At 42.3% G+C, this 17,606-nt stretch overlaps 1 protein-coding gene across 2 annotated transcripts in view; it reads right to left on the bottom strand.

Annotated features, from left to right (window-relative positions):
• Positions 1-3,206: 3,206 nt before the first annotated feature.
• GHR (growth hormone receptor) overlaps positions 3,207-17,606 on the bottom strand; it is a 218,400-nt gene continuing 204,000 nt past the window's right edge. For both annotated transcript variants that reach the window (XM_048850919.2, XM_048850918.2), the window contains exons 6-9: positions 12,582-12,747; positions 8,571-8,661; positions 6,292-6,361; positions 3,207-6,014 (exon numbers count right to left, since the gene is read on the bottom strand). In XM_048850919.2, the coding sequence (XP_048706876.1) occupies positions 5,034-6,014; positions 6,292-6,361; positions 8,571-8,661; positions 12,582-12,747 (1,308 nt within the window). In that variant the 3' untranslated portion in view covers positions 3,207-5,033. The remainder of the gene's footprint in view (positions 6,015-6,291; positions 6,362-8,570; positions 8,662-12,581; positions 12,748-17,606) is intronic.

Below are 17,606 nucleotides of genomic sequence, written 5' to 3'. Positions count from 1 at the left end.
ATCTTAAGTAGCAGTAGGTTTCAGAAAAATAAAATGAGAATGGATGATGTATGTAACTCTCTCCCTATAACCGGATCTCTCTCTCACACACACACATACACTTTCAGTACATTCTTGATTTGTATGTGACACTCTCTCTCTCTCTGAACTGTTTCCAGATAACATTTCTTTATACTGCTAAATTTTCCATATTGGGGCAGCGGGTAGGGGAAGGCCATGATGAAGAATGAAAAATTATGAAAGCAATTTCAAGGAACCAAAACTACCTCTCCCCCAGCACTTATGTCAAGATACTTCACAGTAGTTACATAGCCATTTACTATGCTGTCTGCATTGTGATCCAGTCCATTTTCACAGATCTACCTACCTCTGTCTATCTGTGTATTAACTGTATTGGCATCCACTTCACCTCCAATACATCTGCTATCTCTGTTCTCCACCTGCTTATGTATTTTCACCATTATATTAACCTACTAATAGGATCAGAAAATGCAAGGATGTAGTAGATAAATTCAATGCTACTGAAAGTGTGTTCCATTCCAGGGGGCTCAGCAGTAATATATAAATAGAGACAATGGGTCAGAAATATATATACCTGGTATTTGCAATATGGCTTCCATATGGGCCAATTCTGCATGGACATTTGTATGGTTAGTGATGCTTAGTCTGGAAGTGGAGCGTGTACAATAAAATTATATTTAGCCAAAGGAAGCTTCAGCATGAAAAATGTGACCAAATATGATTGGAAGTACTCCTTCCAAAATCAATAATTGTTAAAGCTAGTTGATTTTCTTAAAGTCCCTATAACTTCCACCCTACATATAAATTAGGATAATCTGAATTAGAATTTGCATGTAATCTGAAAAATGCCTAAAAAGCAAATATCATCCCCCTTTTTCCCCTTCAAAACGCAATTTTTATATCCTCTTTGATTAAACCATGAAGTATTTGAGATTCTTTTCTTCCTTTGCAAGACATTAGCTGGCTACCATTCAAAGGGTAACAGAGAGTAGCCATTCCTCCCCCTCCCCTTAACTAGTTCCTTGAAATAACAAATGGTAGCCCCAGTCATGTTTCTTATAGGTTCAAGTGTTGCTTTGAACCACAGCATTCTTTCTGCTTGTAAGGCTATCCTGCTACATCTGTCCATAAGAGGCTATGAACTCCAGTAGCATGCTTCAAGCTTGGATTAAGTGCCACTTTAAGTTTATCATCCCTGTACTAAGGTTTTCAACTGCTTCTAAAACACCTCCCACGTTTTCCTTTGTTGCTCGTTACCATGAAAAATTGATTACACTTTTTCTGATGTTAATTGACATTCAAATAGACATTGGGGGAGTGCAGAGATATATTGAGGTCTCCTTGGCCTCCAATCATTACTGATTTACACTTGGCCTGTATGGGCATGTCTACACTGCAATTAGACAGCTGAGACTGGCCTGAGCCAAGGTTAAGGGGTATTTAATTGTGGTCAGAGGGTCCCAAAGCCTAGGCTGCAGTCCGAGACCGAACATCTACACTGCAATTAAACAGCCCCAGCCCCTTGGCCTGAGCCCTGTGAGCCTGAGTCAGCTGGCATGGGCCAGCCACATGTGTCTAATTGCAGTGTAGACATACCCTATGAGGTCATAGAGTCTCATTCCTCATACGGGCTCAGCCACATGTGGGAAAGCACAAACTATTTGGGACAATATACAGAATACAGGCCTTTAACTATCAGCTTTCTCAAAATTACACATTTAAAAAAAACAAAAACAACCAACTGCTCTTAACCCAGTGGAAGTGCACTCACACCATCTGGTTTTCTTTCAACCTTCTATCAAAAATATCCTCAAACCATAGGATCTCCTATTGTCACCAATGCAGAGAAGGAATGGAAATTGCACTCTGCTCCAAGTTAAGTGCATTTCCTTAAGTACAGCACCAAAACCCTTCCCTCTCCCCTTGAGAATCAAATTGTAATCTCAATATCCAGCCTCTACCAGGAAGCATATGAGCATACTGAGCAATTAGTATGCTAATTTATTCCCCATACTTAGAACAATGACTATTTAATGCCAGAAGAAAGATTCAGTTAAGTGGCATTGTTTTGCTTTTCACCAAACTGAAAAGGAGTACTTGTGGCACCTTAGAGACTAACCAATTTATTTGAGCATGAGCTTTCGTGAGCTACAGCTCACTGTTACTTGTCTCCAGTGTCTATTTGTCATCTGTGATTTGATTACAAAATCTCAGTGTGCTGATTACATGCAGGAAGAATTGAGGGAGGAAAATGTAGCTATAGTAGGGGGTTGGCCATGCTGTTTCTCAACAATTTCAAGAGGGACTGATTCTCATACTCTTACATTGAGTCATATGTTACTTTGGGACTAGGAAAGACACTACTCCTCTGTGTAAAAGAGTGGCAACATTGGACCCTAAGGCTAGATCCACAAAGGTACTATTCAGGCATCCAACTGCCTCTTGAGGTGGCAAAGTCCAACATTTAGGCACCACTGAGGTTCTCAAAACCACCATACAGCTGTCACCTAACCCTGTAGGTGCCTATAGTCCATTAGGTGCCTAAATGTCCTCCGGTAGGCATGCACAAAGCTGCCTCAGCCCTGATGCTGCCCCAGAGCTAACAAACTGCTTGGAGCCCTATGCCCCAGTAGGATTCTCAAACTAGGCGCCCCCCCGCACTCTTATCTCCCCACCAGGGCCCAATCTGGTTGGTGTTCTCAGAGCAGGTCTCGCATTTAGGGCAGCAGCGCGCGAGCGGGTCATGGATTGCTCAGGTGGCTGTGGTATGTGCACCCCGCCCGCCTGATTTGAAGCAGGTGCTTGAACCTTTCAGGAGTGTGCCCTGACCACCAGGCCAATGGGATCTCAATCTCCAAATCTCCTCTTTGTATTAAATAATTACAGAGAAAGAGATTTGACTCTGTGGGCCAGGGGTATCTGGGATATGGGAGAGCCATCTTCAATAAATATATAATTTTTAATTTTTATACAAAGTGGCCCACCTACAATTAATTCTACCCACATTTCACTGTATACACGTGGCCCACAGAGAACGCAGGTCCTAGCATGCAATGCGCCTGGTCCAAGCAAGAGTGGCTGCATTCTGCTTCATTTGATGGAAAACCCTGAATACACTGGCATAATTCACAAATGCTAAAAGCTATTTAACGCACCTACAACAAAGAACACCGTGTCAAGATGGATCAAAGAAAATAAATTTATTAAACTTTGAAAGAAAAAACACTGACATAAGGAAAGTTAAATAGAAATTGAAAGGCACAAATCTTCATACGGGTGTATAATGACTTGTGTAACCACTAAAGTACCAAAATGACATTCTGAGATTGATTGAGGTATCTTCTATTTTTGGCAATAGAAATATAGTAAGAAACTTTTTCCAAACACATACATAGCTGTTAATCGCATTAGTGTCGTACACTTGTTAAATTTTATATGAAACCAAATAATACAGCTGTTGGCAGAATATTTAATAAACATTTACCATAAAGTACATGCTAAACATAAATCCCATCCAACCATACGGTTCAGTTCTGCAGCCCTTAGTCAAAGGCTGAGTCCCACTGAATTAAGTGGGAGTGCTCATGTAAGCAAGGTCTGCCTCATTGGGCCCATAGATTGCTATTCACGTAAGAAAAGGGAAATTAAAATCCCTGGTTATGTTTGCTTTCTAAAAATATTTCTGCTAAGATGGAAATTGTTTCTTATAAAGGCAACTTCTGAAGCAAATAATGGTTCATTGCAAAGCTTTATCACCTTCTTAAAAATGCATAAGAATGAAGAAAGCTATTACACTGAATTTTGGTTTTCTCTTTCATAGATTTCTGAAAGTCTTCCTAATGTTGCTGAGACTCTCTCTCTCTGTGCTAGGCTGTGAAAAAGAAAACACACTGCTGAACAATACTGTACTCAAACTCCTTTGTTCTGTTAACTTCATTTGATTCTGTTTCAGCTTCAAAAATGCACTATTGGCCAAATCCTGAAGTTCTTACTTAACTTTTATTCCATACTCAGGCAAAGCTACTAGTGACTTCAACAGCAGATTTGTCTGAGTGAGGACTTCAGAATTTGTCCCCATGTGAAGAAATAAAGCTGCCAAGTCACCAGAGCTTATTCTTGAGAACCATTCAATAAAAGTGTAATTGTAAGTATTTAAAGATCTTGGTAAACAAACCCTACTGTTGTTTCTACAGTTATATAAAATGTGTATTATTGGCACTAACTAGAATCCAGTGAAGAATAGACTCGTTTTGTACATTGTAAAGTTTTCTGAAAAACTTAAAATTTATTAATACTTTTCTATACTTACGGTAAGAAATTAATATCAGATAATGTGAGTTGCTACAATTTTTAATTTCTCTACAGGTTTCTTTAGAGGTATAAAAATGGCTCTGTAAAAAACTAAATTCCCCCCCCCTCCCTCCTGCAATGACTGATGCAGGAACAAGCTCTTATCAGATTGCAGCAAATACATTCCTTAGATGGAGCATCATATTTAAACTACAGTATGTAGTATAATATAAGATATCCATGCCTTTGTTTAAAATTAAAATATTTATTAATTTATGTAATTCAAAATAAATGTATTTATCCAAACAACTTTTTCTTTCCCACCTATTTTATATTTTCAGTTCCCAGTTACTGATATAAAGATCTCAGCACGTGATATAATTTGCATTAAATTCTCAAACTTCAAAATCTACCTGACTTTAGCTTTTTCAAAAAGCATGATTTACTGTATATTAAACATAGTAATTCAATGCTTAGTATCACAAAAATCAACACCCACAATAACAAGACAGTCACTACTACTAAACAGTCTTTTAAGACAATTCATAGATATTTACAATACACAATGGGAATATTTTGATGTAACATTTTACGTTTTGACATTTCAGGTAAAAGCGTAAGAACCACAAAAAAGTTTAAAACATCATTTTGGTTTAAGCATATAAGCCCAAGCCAACTCTATGCCATTAAATACATACTGTACGCACATTATCGAAGAAAGGCTATGGCATGATTTTGTTCAGTTGGTCTGTGCTCACGTAGCCACATGATATCATAAATTCTTTGTCTGGCACAGGCAGTGCAGTAGCATTAAGTACAAGGCCTTGTGGAGAGTGCACTATATGAATGGAGGTATAGTCTGGGACAGGCATTTCGGAACTTGAGGCTTCTACTGCAGCTGCACCTGGATTCTCGGCAGTAGTGGTAAGGCTCTCTGTGGTGAAGTAAACATCCTCATTAAAGCTCTGCTCCTGAACATGTGGCTCAACTGCATCGTGAGATGTTGCAGAGATACATTTTTTCACATCCGCCTCACAGAAATAGGCATTGTCCAGGGTGAAGTTTGGTTGACATTGTATAGCTGGTTCTGTGTAGGCTTCACACTGTGTTCTCCTTGTCTTGTTTGTTTGCCCTGGAGATAGTACGACACTTCCTGCTGGAGTAACGTCACTTACTTGCGCATAAAAGTCAATATTTGCTACCGAACTCTGGTTGCTTAGCTGTGTATGGACAGGTGGGCTAGTTGATTCAATACTGTCAGCAAAAGGCGGCTTTGACTGGTTATCTTCAGACTGAATATTAGTATTAGGCTTCTGAGTAGTTGGGTCAGCAGGACTAGCATGTGACTCATCATTATCTTTTTGATCAAGGCACAAGAGATCCTCTTGTTTTTCACTTGTCTTTTTGGACTGATCAATATCTGAGGTGCCATCACATGTGTCACTTGCACTGAAGTCAGTCTCTGGAATGTCCGGTTCACAACAACTGGCACGTCCAGAATCATCATCTTTCACTCCAAGACAGTTGTGAGACTTACCACGGTCATCACCCAGGAGCCTGTCAGTGTCCAATCCGTCTGTCTTCTCATCGGGGTCATCTATATCCAATTCGATAAACTCAACCCATGAGTCGTCGTTATACAGCTGTGGCTTGCAGCTGTCATGGCTGGCTAAGATGAAGTTCACTTCATCTAGCTTTCCTTTCTACAGAGCAAAACCAAAATGTGTATGTTATAAAGGAAATAGTTAAGAATGGTTATGCTTTTTTATGTAACACGTTTGTTCAAGGAAAAGTAACTGTTGCAATGGTAGCAGTTGCACGGTGTATTACGTTAAATACTTGGGCATCTCTCCCAGCATGGAACACCTCTATCTGATAGTTTTCCTGCAAAATCCGGCTGCATGGGAAAGCTTTTTTTCCAAGTATCATCACTGAACTGATGCCCACTCTGCAGAATTATATTGTACAATATATAATTACCTTCAAGAGGTCTGGATCAATCCCTTTAATCTTTGGAGCTGGAACCGGAGGAAGAATCAGCATTTTTAACCTTGAAAAATAAAAATTGGATTTTAATTCCAAATAATTTAAACTGTTACTTTTTTTGGCACACAGAGAAATAAGATGTTGGCATTCCATTGCTTTATTGCTTATTTATTCCAAGACTCCAGTGTGATGGACTCAATATAAAAATATTTTTAAAAAACTGCTGTTTACTAGTCTCATTTCCAATAAGAAGCAGGTTTTCTGAAATCTGGCTTGTTAAAGTCAAGTAAATTTATGTCCAGATCACACACATTTTGGATACAGGTCTTCATAGTTTACACTCCACAAGTCAGTTCTTGAATAAATTCCAGGAAAGCCCTATGGAAGGTCCCTCTTGTATAATTTACAAAAAAACCTTATGAGTCAGCATGGGTTACTCAACATACCAAGCGACTTTCCCTAAGTATCTTCAGGGCCAAGGGGTTCTTGCAGAAGTCCAATAAGTAGTAAACAGAGGAATGGAAAGGGTTAGATAGCGAAAGGGAGGGAAGGTATTTTAGGCCTGCTAAACAAAACCTGCAGATTAATGAAAGCAAAATTTTAAATGATTGTGTTTGTGAATTCAGACCATCCACTAAAATAACAAATTTCCATGACAGCAATCTGAAGATCATCATAATGGGGAGAGGGCCAGCATGCTCCCTCTGCACCATTAAGTGATATTGAAATGTTTGTAGGCCTTGTGTGGTACCCTACACAGTGGTGAATTTTAGCCTGGGTGAAAAGAACTGATCTTCAACTATTTCTTGTGTTTTGTGAAAAGCTAGGCTTTACATTAACAGTGGGCATACATACCACCTCTCCTCTTTCACCAAAGAGGGTTACCATATCCGTGGAAGGAAAATCCTGCTTGTCTTTTGTAATGTATCTAGCTTCTTGTCTAATAGGCCCGTGATGGAATACTGGCTCCCATGCCATGTATTTTTTTCCCGAAAGTTTCTGCTTCAGGGTTTCTGTGTCACAGAACGAGTTCCAGAGCTTTAATGACCTTCTGAACTAGCGGTTCCATCTTGTGGGCCTTGTATTGACTTTTGCTCCACTTGGCATGTGAAAAACACTTATAGTCTAAATATTTAAATGTGCATATGCAAGACCATTGGGGGTGGTGTGTGTTCAGGGGATTTACAAGAATACTTTAAATAAGTTATGCTTGATTATGATTATGCCCTTGCTCCTTAGCCTAGGATTATGCCCTTGCTCCTTAGCCTAGGAGGGTGCTGAGGTAACAATTGAGCTGAGTGAAGTCTGCAAAAGATATCGATGAACACACAGTTAAATGAGAGCCATGAGTTCACTTCATCAGTATTTATGTCCTTTTTATCCATGGTCATCATGAACTTTCTTTCTTTTTCTCCTGCTGCTTATAAAAAGTTTCAGTCATCCAACCATGCACGAGAAATAATACCATGTGATTTAGGTGTCCAATCCCCCATATCGAGTAATTGCCCAGTTCTAGTTACGAGTAGCAAGGACATGACTATCTGCAGCCTGGAAGGAGTAGGAGCCATCAATATGTGAGACTACTCTGCAGAAGTTCACACATCATGTTCAGTAAAACCAATGAGTTCCATGTACCACCAGTATATGGGATCTGCTTTATCCTGAAAATGGTGTAAAAACTTTTAAAATAAAAGGTCTACAATTCAGTTTTACATGTAAACCTCACAGGGACAGGTTCCATTGTTCAGGGACAAATAAAAGTTCAGCTTCAGTGAGAGGTTAATGCATCATTGAAAAATCTCAAGGAATAGATTATTCTCCCCCTCTTTTTTCCCCCCAATGTAAGCCTGCTAAAACCTGACAATTTTTTAAAAATGCACCTCATAATTCAGAATTTTTTCTATTCCACAGACCACTGCAGAGCTGAGAATGGATTGCCTCATCTTACAGTTATCTTGTCTGTAACTGCAACAGACAAGACAGCAGTTGGGGTGTGTGTGTGTGTGTGTGTGCTGTTTTTTTTACAGTCAGCTGTATCTCTGGAAGTATTTAAATTAGATGACTCATTTGGCTGCTACTATGGAATTTTCTTTAACTTTTTTTTTTTTTCAAATCTACAAACAGCAAACTCCTCAGAGCAAACTGTCAATTCAACATGCAACGTAAAAGTCAGTAGACTTTACTGAAAGGGCAGTACAAATCTGTGATTTGATGACATAATGGATCACGCCAAACAACTGCTAAAGAAAAGTGAACAGATGAAGCACACTTACCTGCGGTGTTTAGAGAACAGAATTAAGAACATCACCACTATCAGCCCAAATGTTCCGAAGAGGATAACCAAGAGCCATGGAAACTGAATTTCTGCAACAACATAACAAAATCATATTGGCAGGAATCTGCAAGGCTTTGCTGTGACCTTACATTTAACTTTCCTGTTAGTTCCAAAGGATTCCACAAGTTATGTATTTTACGGGGCTGTTGGTCACTCAACGAAAAATGCTGCACAAAAAACAAGTAAAAATGTCCGTCCAATCTCAACCCTTTTAATATTGCGTTTCATGAGTCCAATTCAACACCTCGAAAAGAAGATGAAGTTTTCTATTATAGAACCAAATCCTGGCAAATGTAGCATGGGCAGAAGCACTTATATGAAGGGCATAGTTACGCTAGACAGTTTACAGCTGCGCTGCTGTAAGCTCTCTAATTTAGCTGCTCTAAGTTGATGGGAGAGAGCTTTCCCGTCGGCTTAACTGCTCCAGCCCCTGCAAGTTGCAGTAGCTATGTTGGTGTAACTTATATCACTCAGGGGGTGATTTATTCACAGCCCCCCAAGCGACAAATTATGCCACCATAAGCTGTAGCGTAGACATAGCCTAAGAAGGAGACAGATGCATGCACGGAAGGCCTTCTCAGGGTCGGACAGCGGTAGTATTGCCAGCAAACCTTGCCACAGGGGTATTTTACTGCTCCTCTAAGCAAGAGAAGAGTGCTCATTACTGGGAGCAGATGCCTTCACTAGACCACTAGCCATCCTCCTTTCTGAGCAAACCATGCCCTTTGGCCCATGCAGTCACCCAACAGCATAACATGATGTAACAGCCAGCATGCGCCTCTCCACAAGGCCAGGCTGGTCACTTATGTTTTGAGTAGTATCTGTTGTACAAATTAAAAATGACAAGGAGTCCTTGTAGCACCTTAGAGACGAACAAATTTATTTGGGCATAAGTTTTGGTGGGCTAGAACCCACTTCATCAGATGCACAAAAGCTTATGCCCAAATAAATCTGTTCATCTCTAAGGTGCCACAAGAACTCCTTGTCGTTTTTGCTGATACAGACTAACACGGCTACCACTCTGAAATTGTACAAAGGTTGATGGCTTTTTACCCCTGCCTTGCAGCCTGGCACATGCAAGGAGAGAACTTAACATGTGTGGTATGATAGGAATGAGAAACCATGCTGATAAGTGAAACATTCTTCTTAAATAATGGCACTCTCATTCTACTGTAGCTCTGACTGTAAAGGGTAACAAATCAGGAAAACACATGGAAATCTGTTCCGGCTGCAGCCCTTAAGATTTCTCTGATTCCCTGTTTTAACTTTAGGCCTCACTCATTTTTCTGGCCAAGAATGATTGAACAAGGAGCTTTAAAACTTGTATGTAAGAACATAAATATAAAAAATATTTTCAGAGACCACTTTTCCCGTTCAGTTAATGGCTCAGCTTTTTGATCCTTAGGCCAAATTTTCAAGTTTGGGTGTGTAGGGAGCCAGGGTGGCTCCCCTCCGAACCAGAGGGTAAAGAGCCACCCTCTGAGCCTGAGTGGGCAGGGCCAGGCCAAGCTTCCGCCAATCCCCAGAAGGGGAAGGGTGGGACAGGAAGTACAAAGGGCAGGGCCCTCTGCCCAGTGAGGAGAGCACCAGGGAGGGAGACAGACACAGGCTGCTCCCTCGCAATCCTGCTGCTGACCCAGGCGAAGCCCTGGGCAAGGAGGAGCCTGACTGGGGGGAAGGCCTGTGGCAACTAGGTCTGCCGGCCGCTGAATACCCAGAGGACCTGGAGGGGCCTGACTGCAGCCCGGGCCAGCGTGAGTCCAATACCGAGGGGGAGCGGGGGTGGCCCGCAGCGGAATACCCGGAGGAACCGGAGCTGCCCGCAGCGGATTACCCGGAGGAGATGGAGGATCCGGAGCTGCCCGCAGCGGAATACCTGGAGGAGATGGAGGGACCGGAGCGACCCGCCTGAGAGAGACCGGGTAGGAAGTAGCCCAGGGGCCCAACTAAACCGTGGGGTGGGTGTGTTTGGTCAGCGGGCGCGGACTGCCCCGCTGACCCAGCGGCCGGACCTTCGCCTCCCGCCACTGTCAGGGCCCTGGGCTGGAACGCAGTGGAGTTGGGTGGGCCTGCGTTCACCTACCCCGGCGCTCCCCTGCCTGAGGGGCGCGCGACTGACTCTGGCCAGCGCTCCCCTGCCTGAGGGGCGCGCGACTGACTCTGGCCGGCACACCTTCCCGCTAATTCCCCGACGCCCGGGAGGTGGGGCCGAGGCCTGCCACGGAGACCATTGCTCTCCATCGCCCGTAGGGGCTCGGAGGACCGACCGATGCCTGTCACAGGGTGCTTGAAATCAGGCACCTAAATCCATATAGAGACACCTAAATAACAGGCCCCATTTGAAAAGGTGCAGAGCACCCAAAAAGTCCCACTGAAGTCAATGGGATTTGTGGATGCACAGCATCTTTGAAAAATTAGGTGCCTACACAAGGATTTAAGTGCCTAACTTTAAGGCAAAAATTTTCAAATCTAACTTTATGCTCCAAAACTGAGAAATGCCAAATACAGAACTCAGATCAGCAAAGTCAGAGGTACAGGTGCACCCATATGGCTCAGCTTCCAGAATCCGGTCTTTAAGGATGAAGGGAACCCAGCATGCACAGTGTATTTGGACTTTATTAAGGTATTTTGTCATTCTGTTTCCACAAAATCTTACTTGAAAATTTAATTTGAATTGACATGGGTAGGAAGAATAGTACCATATGGACAGAACACAGGCTAAATGTCCATAGAAACTGTCAATATAAATAGTGGAGGGGAGGTGTCCAGTGGGATTTTGAAGGGATCATTGTTTGGTTCAGTTTTATTTTACATCTTGTGGCAAATTGCCAGCACAATTATGATGGGTCCTGAGCTTCCTTCTCTGGTGGGGGTGGGGGAGGGTTCAGGGCGCAGTTTCCTGCCCCTGAACTAGGGTATCTACTGTCCAACTAGTAACCCAGAGAAGGAGGGACCCGGGCCCGCCCTCTACTCTGGGTCCCATCCCAGGGACCCTAGGGATAGTGGCAAACCACTTGAACTAGTGCTTCTTTCCCCTGGGCTACTTCCCTCTCCTGCTCTTCAGCTTGTGGGGCTTCCTGCCCTCTCTCTGCACAAGCTGGCTGTCTCTTTACCTAGGGTCTTGGTCTTCTAGCCAGCCATGGCACTTCTCCAAACTCTCCTCTACTTCAACTCCTCCAAACTGCACTCTGCTCCAACTCCTTCCCCTGGCTGATTGAAGCAGGGGGTTTTTATCAGGTGACTGGCTTCAGGTGCTTTTAATCTATAGCGACCTTTCTTCCCTCTACAGGGAATAAGGCTTCTCCTCATCCTGGGGCTTACATATCTCTCCTATATCACTCTCCTGCTGCCTTCTGGCCATGCTGTATCACAATCTCAACTAGTGATCTGGAAAAGAGACTAAAACAGAACTAAATAAATTTGCCAATGATACTAAGTTTTGAGTTGGTAAATTTGCAGGTCAGGCCCAATGATGTTTCAGAATGATGAGTTCCTTATTTTTAGATAAAAAGAAATGGGAAGGCTCATATCAGCTGTTTGCCCATTTTTAAAAGAGTTTTAGAAAAAGAAAGAGGAGCAGGAGTCAGAAAGTTACTATCCCTTGCCACCTCTGGCAGGCCAGGAGGAAAGCAAATTGCTTTCACAGTGTAATTGCCCTTCTCTAAGCGTGTATGGCATGAACTACAGAACTCATTAATAATCCTAAAATTATTTTTATCTCTGCAAAGTTGGGAAACAGCCCCACTGAGTTTGTTTCCGAATCTGTCCTTCCTGTACCACAATGCAAGGATCTTCTGCTGTGCCAGAGCCAGTCTCACCAAGTGTTTTTTATTGCAGTCATTTGAGTTTCTAGCGTATTCAAGTACTAAATACTAAGGAGAGGAAGCAATGGAAAGCAGGGCAATGTTTAGAATGACACTTCATTGCAGAGTTGTTCTTCCTCACTTACCTTCATTACACAGAACTGAGCTAATTGAAGAAAGAGACACATAAAGGGCTTCACTAAACACCCCAAATTTTTCAGAAGCACGTTGTCTTGATCGGACTCGAATCTCATAGTCTCTTCCCAACTTCAATGAGTACAATGGAACTACTGTTGCGAGCACAGGATCCAGCTACAAAGACAAAATGACTGATACTAGTTGACAAATACAAACATCTGCAGGCATTTTTACTTACATGGAACTTTTACGTTTACTGTTCAGAGGTATAGAGGGTATATGTCAAACTGCAAGCCCTTTTATTGTTCCAACACTATTCTACTAACTTCCCAATGAAAACTGTCTTGTTAAAAACAAGAGGACATATTGGAAATATAGAGGCATGGCTGTAAGGGACCTTGAAAGGGCATCTAGTCCAGTCCCCCATGATGAGGCAGGATTAGGTATACTTCCTAAACCCCATCCCGGATAATACTATGCTCTAGAGTCCACACTTCAGCACAGATCTTATGAACTAAAATTTTTTAAACTCTTTTCTGTGCACAAACACTAAACTCACTGCACATCTTATAAACGTACTTATTTTAGGAATATTGTGTAAACCCCTCCCCCCAAAAATCACAGAGTGAATAAAATGTAATGGTAACATATGAAGAGTGGGAACAGATTTCAGGAATCAAGACGCTTATATATAAATATTAACCACAGATCTACCTGCCTTGGTACCTACCTATGTACACGGGCCCAATCCCATAGTATCTGAACACCTCCCTTCCTTAAGACCAGTCTTCCTCCCTTATATAATCTATTTCCAGCTCCAGCATCAGAATACACAAAAATAATGATAATGTGCTCTAAATACAATTCCCTCTGGTGGGAGTTACATTGAATTTATGTTTGCAGAACCCAGTAGTATGATTGGCAAGAGTGAATGAGAGTCAGAAAACCAGACAGAGTGGAATAGATTAGCCTGAAATCATTTGGCCAAAACAGGATTCATGATCCCACAGATTTGGAAAAAGTTTGTGCTTGAACTGTGCAATCTAAATAAGCTGTGTTTGCCTAAATGTGTACTTTAAAACACATTCTCTCTGTTGTTATGAGACTGTGGTCTTTGGACCACAAGTACCCCTATAGGTTGAAATATCTTGTGAACAAATCAGTCAGGAATTGCGGTGTTGGGAGAGGAGAGGCTCCTTCCCATCCCCTGTGGTCCACAGGAAGAAGTTGAGAGAACCATGATATTATGTCTTACTGACTCTTAGCATGCAAAGCCAATCGGGCTGGAAGGCAGCTAAGAACACAATCCAAAACTAATTTAGCTTGCTTGTTTCATACTGTAGTTGTATAAATCCAGAAACAATGAAATACATTGGATTTTCACACCGTGGCATAGTGTCTTTTCTTTTACTGAAAAAAGAAAAGGAGTACTTGTGGCACCTTAGAGAGCAGCAGAAGCAGCTGTCCTATCTCAGGGCCTCTCCTTCTGCCCCTCCACCCCCACGAACATGATACAGTTCTATGGTGACCTAGAATCCTATTTTCGACGTCTCCAACTCAAGGAATATTTCCAACACACTTCTGAACAACATACTAATCCACAGAGACCTCCCTACCAACACTACAAAAAGGATTCTAGGTGGACTCCTCCTGAAGGTCGAGACAGCAGCCTGGACTTCTACATAGAGTGCTTCCGCCGATGTGCACGGGCTGAAATTGTGGAAAAGCAGCATCACTTGCCCCACAACCTCAGCCGTGCAGAACACAATGCCACCCACAGCCTCAGAAACAACTCTGACATCATAATCAAAAAGGCTGACAAAGGAGGTGCTGTTGTCATCATGAATAGGTCGGAATATGAACAAGAGGCTGCTCAGCAGCTCTCCAACACCACTTTCTACAAGCCATTACCCTCTAATTCCACTGAGAGTTACCAAAAGAAACTACAGCATTTGCTCAAGAAACTCCCTGAAAAAGCACAAGATCAAATCCGCACAGACACACCCCTGGAACCCCGACCTGGGATATTCTATCTACTACCCAAGATCCATAAACCTAGAAATCCTGGGTGCCCCATCATCTCAGGCATTGGCACCCTGACAGCAGGACTGTCTGGCTATGTAGACTCCCTCCTCAGGCCCTACGCTACCAGCACTCCCAGCTACCTTCGAGACACCACTGACTTCCTGAGCAAACTACAATCCATCGGTGATCTTCCCGATAACACCATCCTGGCCACTATGGCCCTCTACACCAACCCTCTACACCAACATTCCACACAAAGATGGACTACAAGCCGTCAAGAACACTATCCCCAATAATGTCATGGCTAACCTGGTGGCTGAACTTTGTGACTTTGTCCTTACCCATAACTATTTTACATTTGGGGACAATGTATACCTTCAAATCAGCGGCACTGCTATGTGTACCCGCATGGCCCCACAGTATGCCAACATTTTTATGGCTGACTTAGAACAACGCTTCCTCAGCTCTCGTCCCCTAACGCCCCTACTCTACTTGCGCTATATTGATGACATCTTCATCATCTGGACCCAGGGAAAAGAAGCCCTTGAGGAATTCCACCATGATTTCAACAATTTCCATCCCACCATCAACCTCAGCCTGGTCCAGTCCACACAAGAGATCCACTTCCTGGACACTACAGTGCTAATAAACGATGGTCACATAAACACCACCCTCTACCGGAAACCTACTGACCGCTATTCCTACCTACATGCCTCCAGCTTTCACCGTGACCACACCACATGATCCATTGTCTACAGCCAAGCTCTGCGATACAATCGCATTTGCTCCAACCCCTCAGACAGAGACAAACACCTACAAGATCTCTATCAAGCATTCTTACAACTACAATACCCACCTGTGGAAGTGAAGAAACAGACTGATAGAGCCAGAAGAGTTCCCAGAAGTCACCTACTACAGGACAGGCCTAACAAAGAAAACAACAGAACGCCACTAGCCGTCACCTTCAGCCCCCAACTAAAACCCCTCCAATGTATTATTAAGGATCTACAACCTATCCTGAAGGATGACCCAACACTCTCACAAACCTTGGGAGACAGGCCAGTCCTTGCCTTCAGACAGCCCCCCAACCTGAAGCAAATACTCACCAGCAACCACATACCACACAAAAGAACCACTAACCCAGGAACCTATCCTTGCAACAAAGCCCGTTGCCAACTGTGCCCACATATCTATTCAGGGGACACCATCACAGGGCCTAATAACATCAGTCACACTATCAGAGGCTCGTTCACCTGCACATCCACCAATGTGATATATGCCATCATGTTCCAGCAATGCCCCTCTGCCATGTACATTGGTCAAACTGGACAGTCTCTACGTAAAAGAATAAATGGACACAAATCAGAAGTCAAGAATTATAACATTCATAAACCAGTCGGAGAACACTTCAATCTCTCTGGTCACGCGATTACAGACATGAAAGTTGTGATATTACAACAAAAAAACTTCAAATCCAGACTCCAGCGAGAAACTGTTGAATTGGAATTCATTTGCAAATTGGATACAATTAACTTTGGCTTGAATAGAGACTGGGAGTGGCTAAGTCATTATGCAAGGTAACCTATTTCCCCTTGTTTTTTCCTCCCCTCCCCCCACCCCAAGACGTTCTTGTTAAACCCTGGATTTGTGCTGGAAATGGCCCACCTTGATTATCATACACACTGTAAGGAGAGTGATCACTTTAGATAAGCTATTACCAGCAGGAGAGTGGGGTGCGGGGAGAGAAAACCTTTTGTAGTGATAAACACCCATTTTTTTCATGCTTTGTGTGTATAAAAAGATCTTCTGTACTTTCCACAGTATGCATCCGATGAAGTGAGCTGTAGCTCAAGAAAGCTTATGCTCAAATTGGTTAGTCTCTAAGGTGCCACAAGTACTCCTTTTCTTTTTGCGGATACAGACTAACACGGCTGTTACTCTGAAACCTTCTCTTACTGAGGTACACTTTGGAGTAGGTCCCTAATGGTGGAAAATCTACTAGAGACAGGAAGGCTGTAGTGGTAAAAAGTGGTCACAACTTCTCTAGTGCTGGAGCCCCACGGGGCCAATGTAACCTCAAATATAAGTAGTGCTGCCCTGAGGATGCACTGATTGAACCCATTCTCTTAACAGACTCACATGGGAAGGATAGTATGAAAGCTTGATCATAATGTAAAGCTGGCCTTCTCCAGCAGAAAGTCAACAGGGAAGGCTAGGCAGCAACAATGCCATCTATCTTCCTTTGCACAGTTTTAATCACACTGTTAAACAATAAGAGAATACAAATTTAAATTCAGCATGGATGCATGCCCTTGGAATGGTGGTCGAAGCATGAAGGGGCATATGAATTTTTAGCATACCTGGCACGTAAAAACCTTGCCATGCCGCTACAACAGTGCTATGCAAATGCCTGTTCTTACTTTTAGGTGACATTGTAAATAAGCAGGCAGCAGTATCTCTCATAAATGTAAACAAACTTGTTTGTCTTAGCCACTGGCTGTACAAGAAGTAGGACTGAGTAGACTTCTAGGCTCTAAAGTTTTACATTGTTTTGTTTTTTAGTGCAGTTATGTAAAAAAAATTTCTACATTTATAAGTTGCACTTTCACAATAAAGAGACTGCACTACAGCACTTATAAGAGATGAACTGAAAAATACTATTTCTTCATCTTTTTTACAGTGCAAATATTTGTAATAATTAATATAAAGTAAGTATTGTACACTTTGTATTCTGTCTCGTAATTGAAATCAATATCTTTGAAAATATAGAAAAACATCCAAATATTTATAATAAATTTAAATTGGTATTCTATTGTTGTTTAACAGTGTGATTAAAACTGCGATTAATTGACAGTCCTATTCAGAACTACAAGTCAAGGATTATATTGTTTGCTCCAGTTTTCTGTACAGAGCGGCCTACGGAAGACTCTGGACTTTTACAATTTGTTGCCACTGCATGCTTGCAATGTCCTGCCTTATTCTTTGTGCCATGCAGCTTTACTCTCCTT

This window comes from Caretta caretta, chromosome 5 (assembly GCF_965140235.1).
Source record: "Caretta caretta isolate rCarCar2 chromosome 5, rCarCar1.hap1, whole genome shotgun sequence".
Classification (NCBI taxonomy): domain Eukaryota; kingdom Metazoa; phylum Chordata; order Testudines; family Cheloniidae; genus Caretta; species Caretta caretta.
The sequence above is the reverse complement of the archived record's forward strand: the minus strand, read 5'-3'. Positions and strand labels throughout refer to the sequence as shown.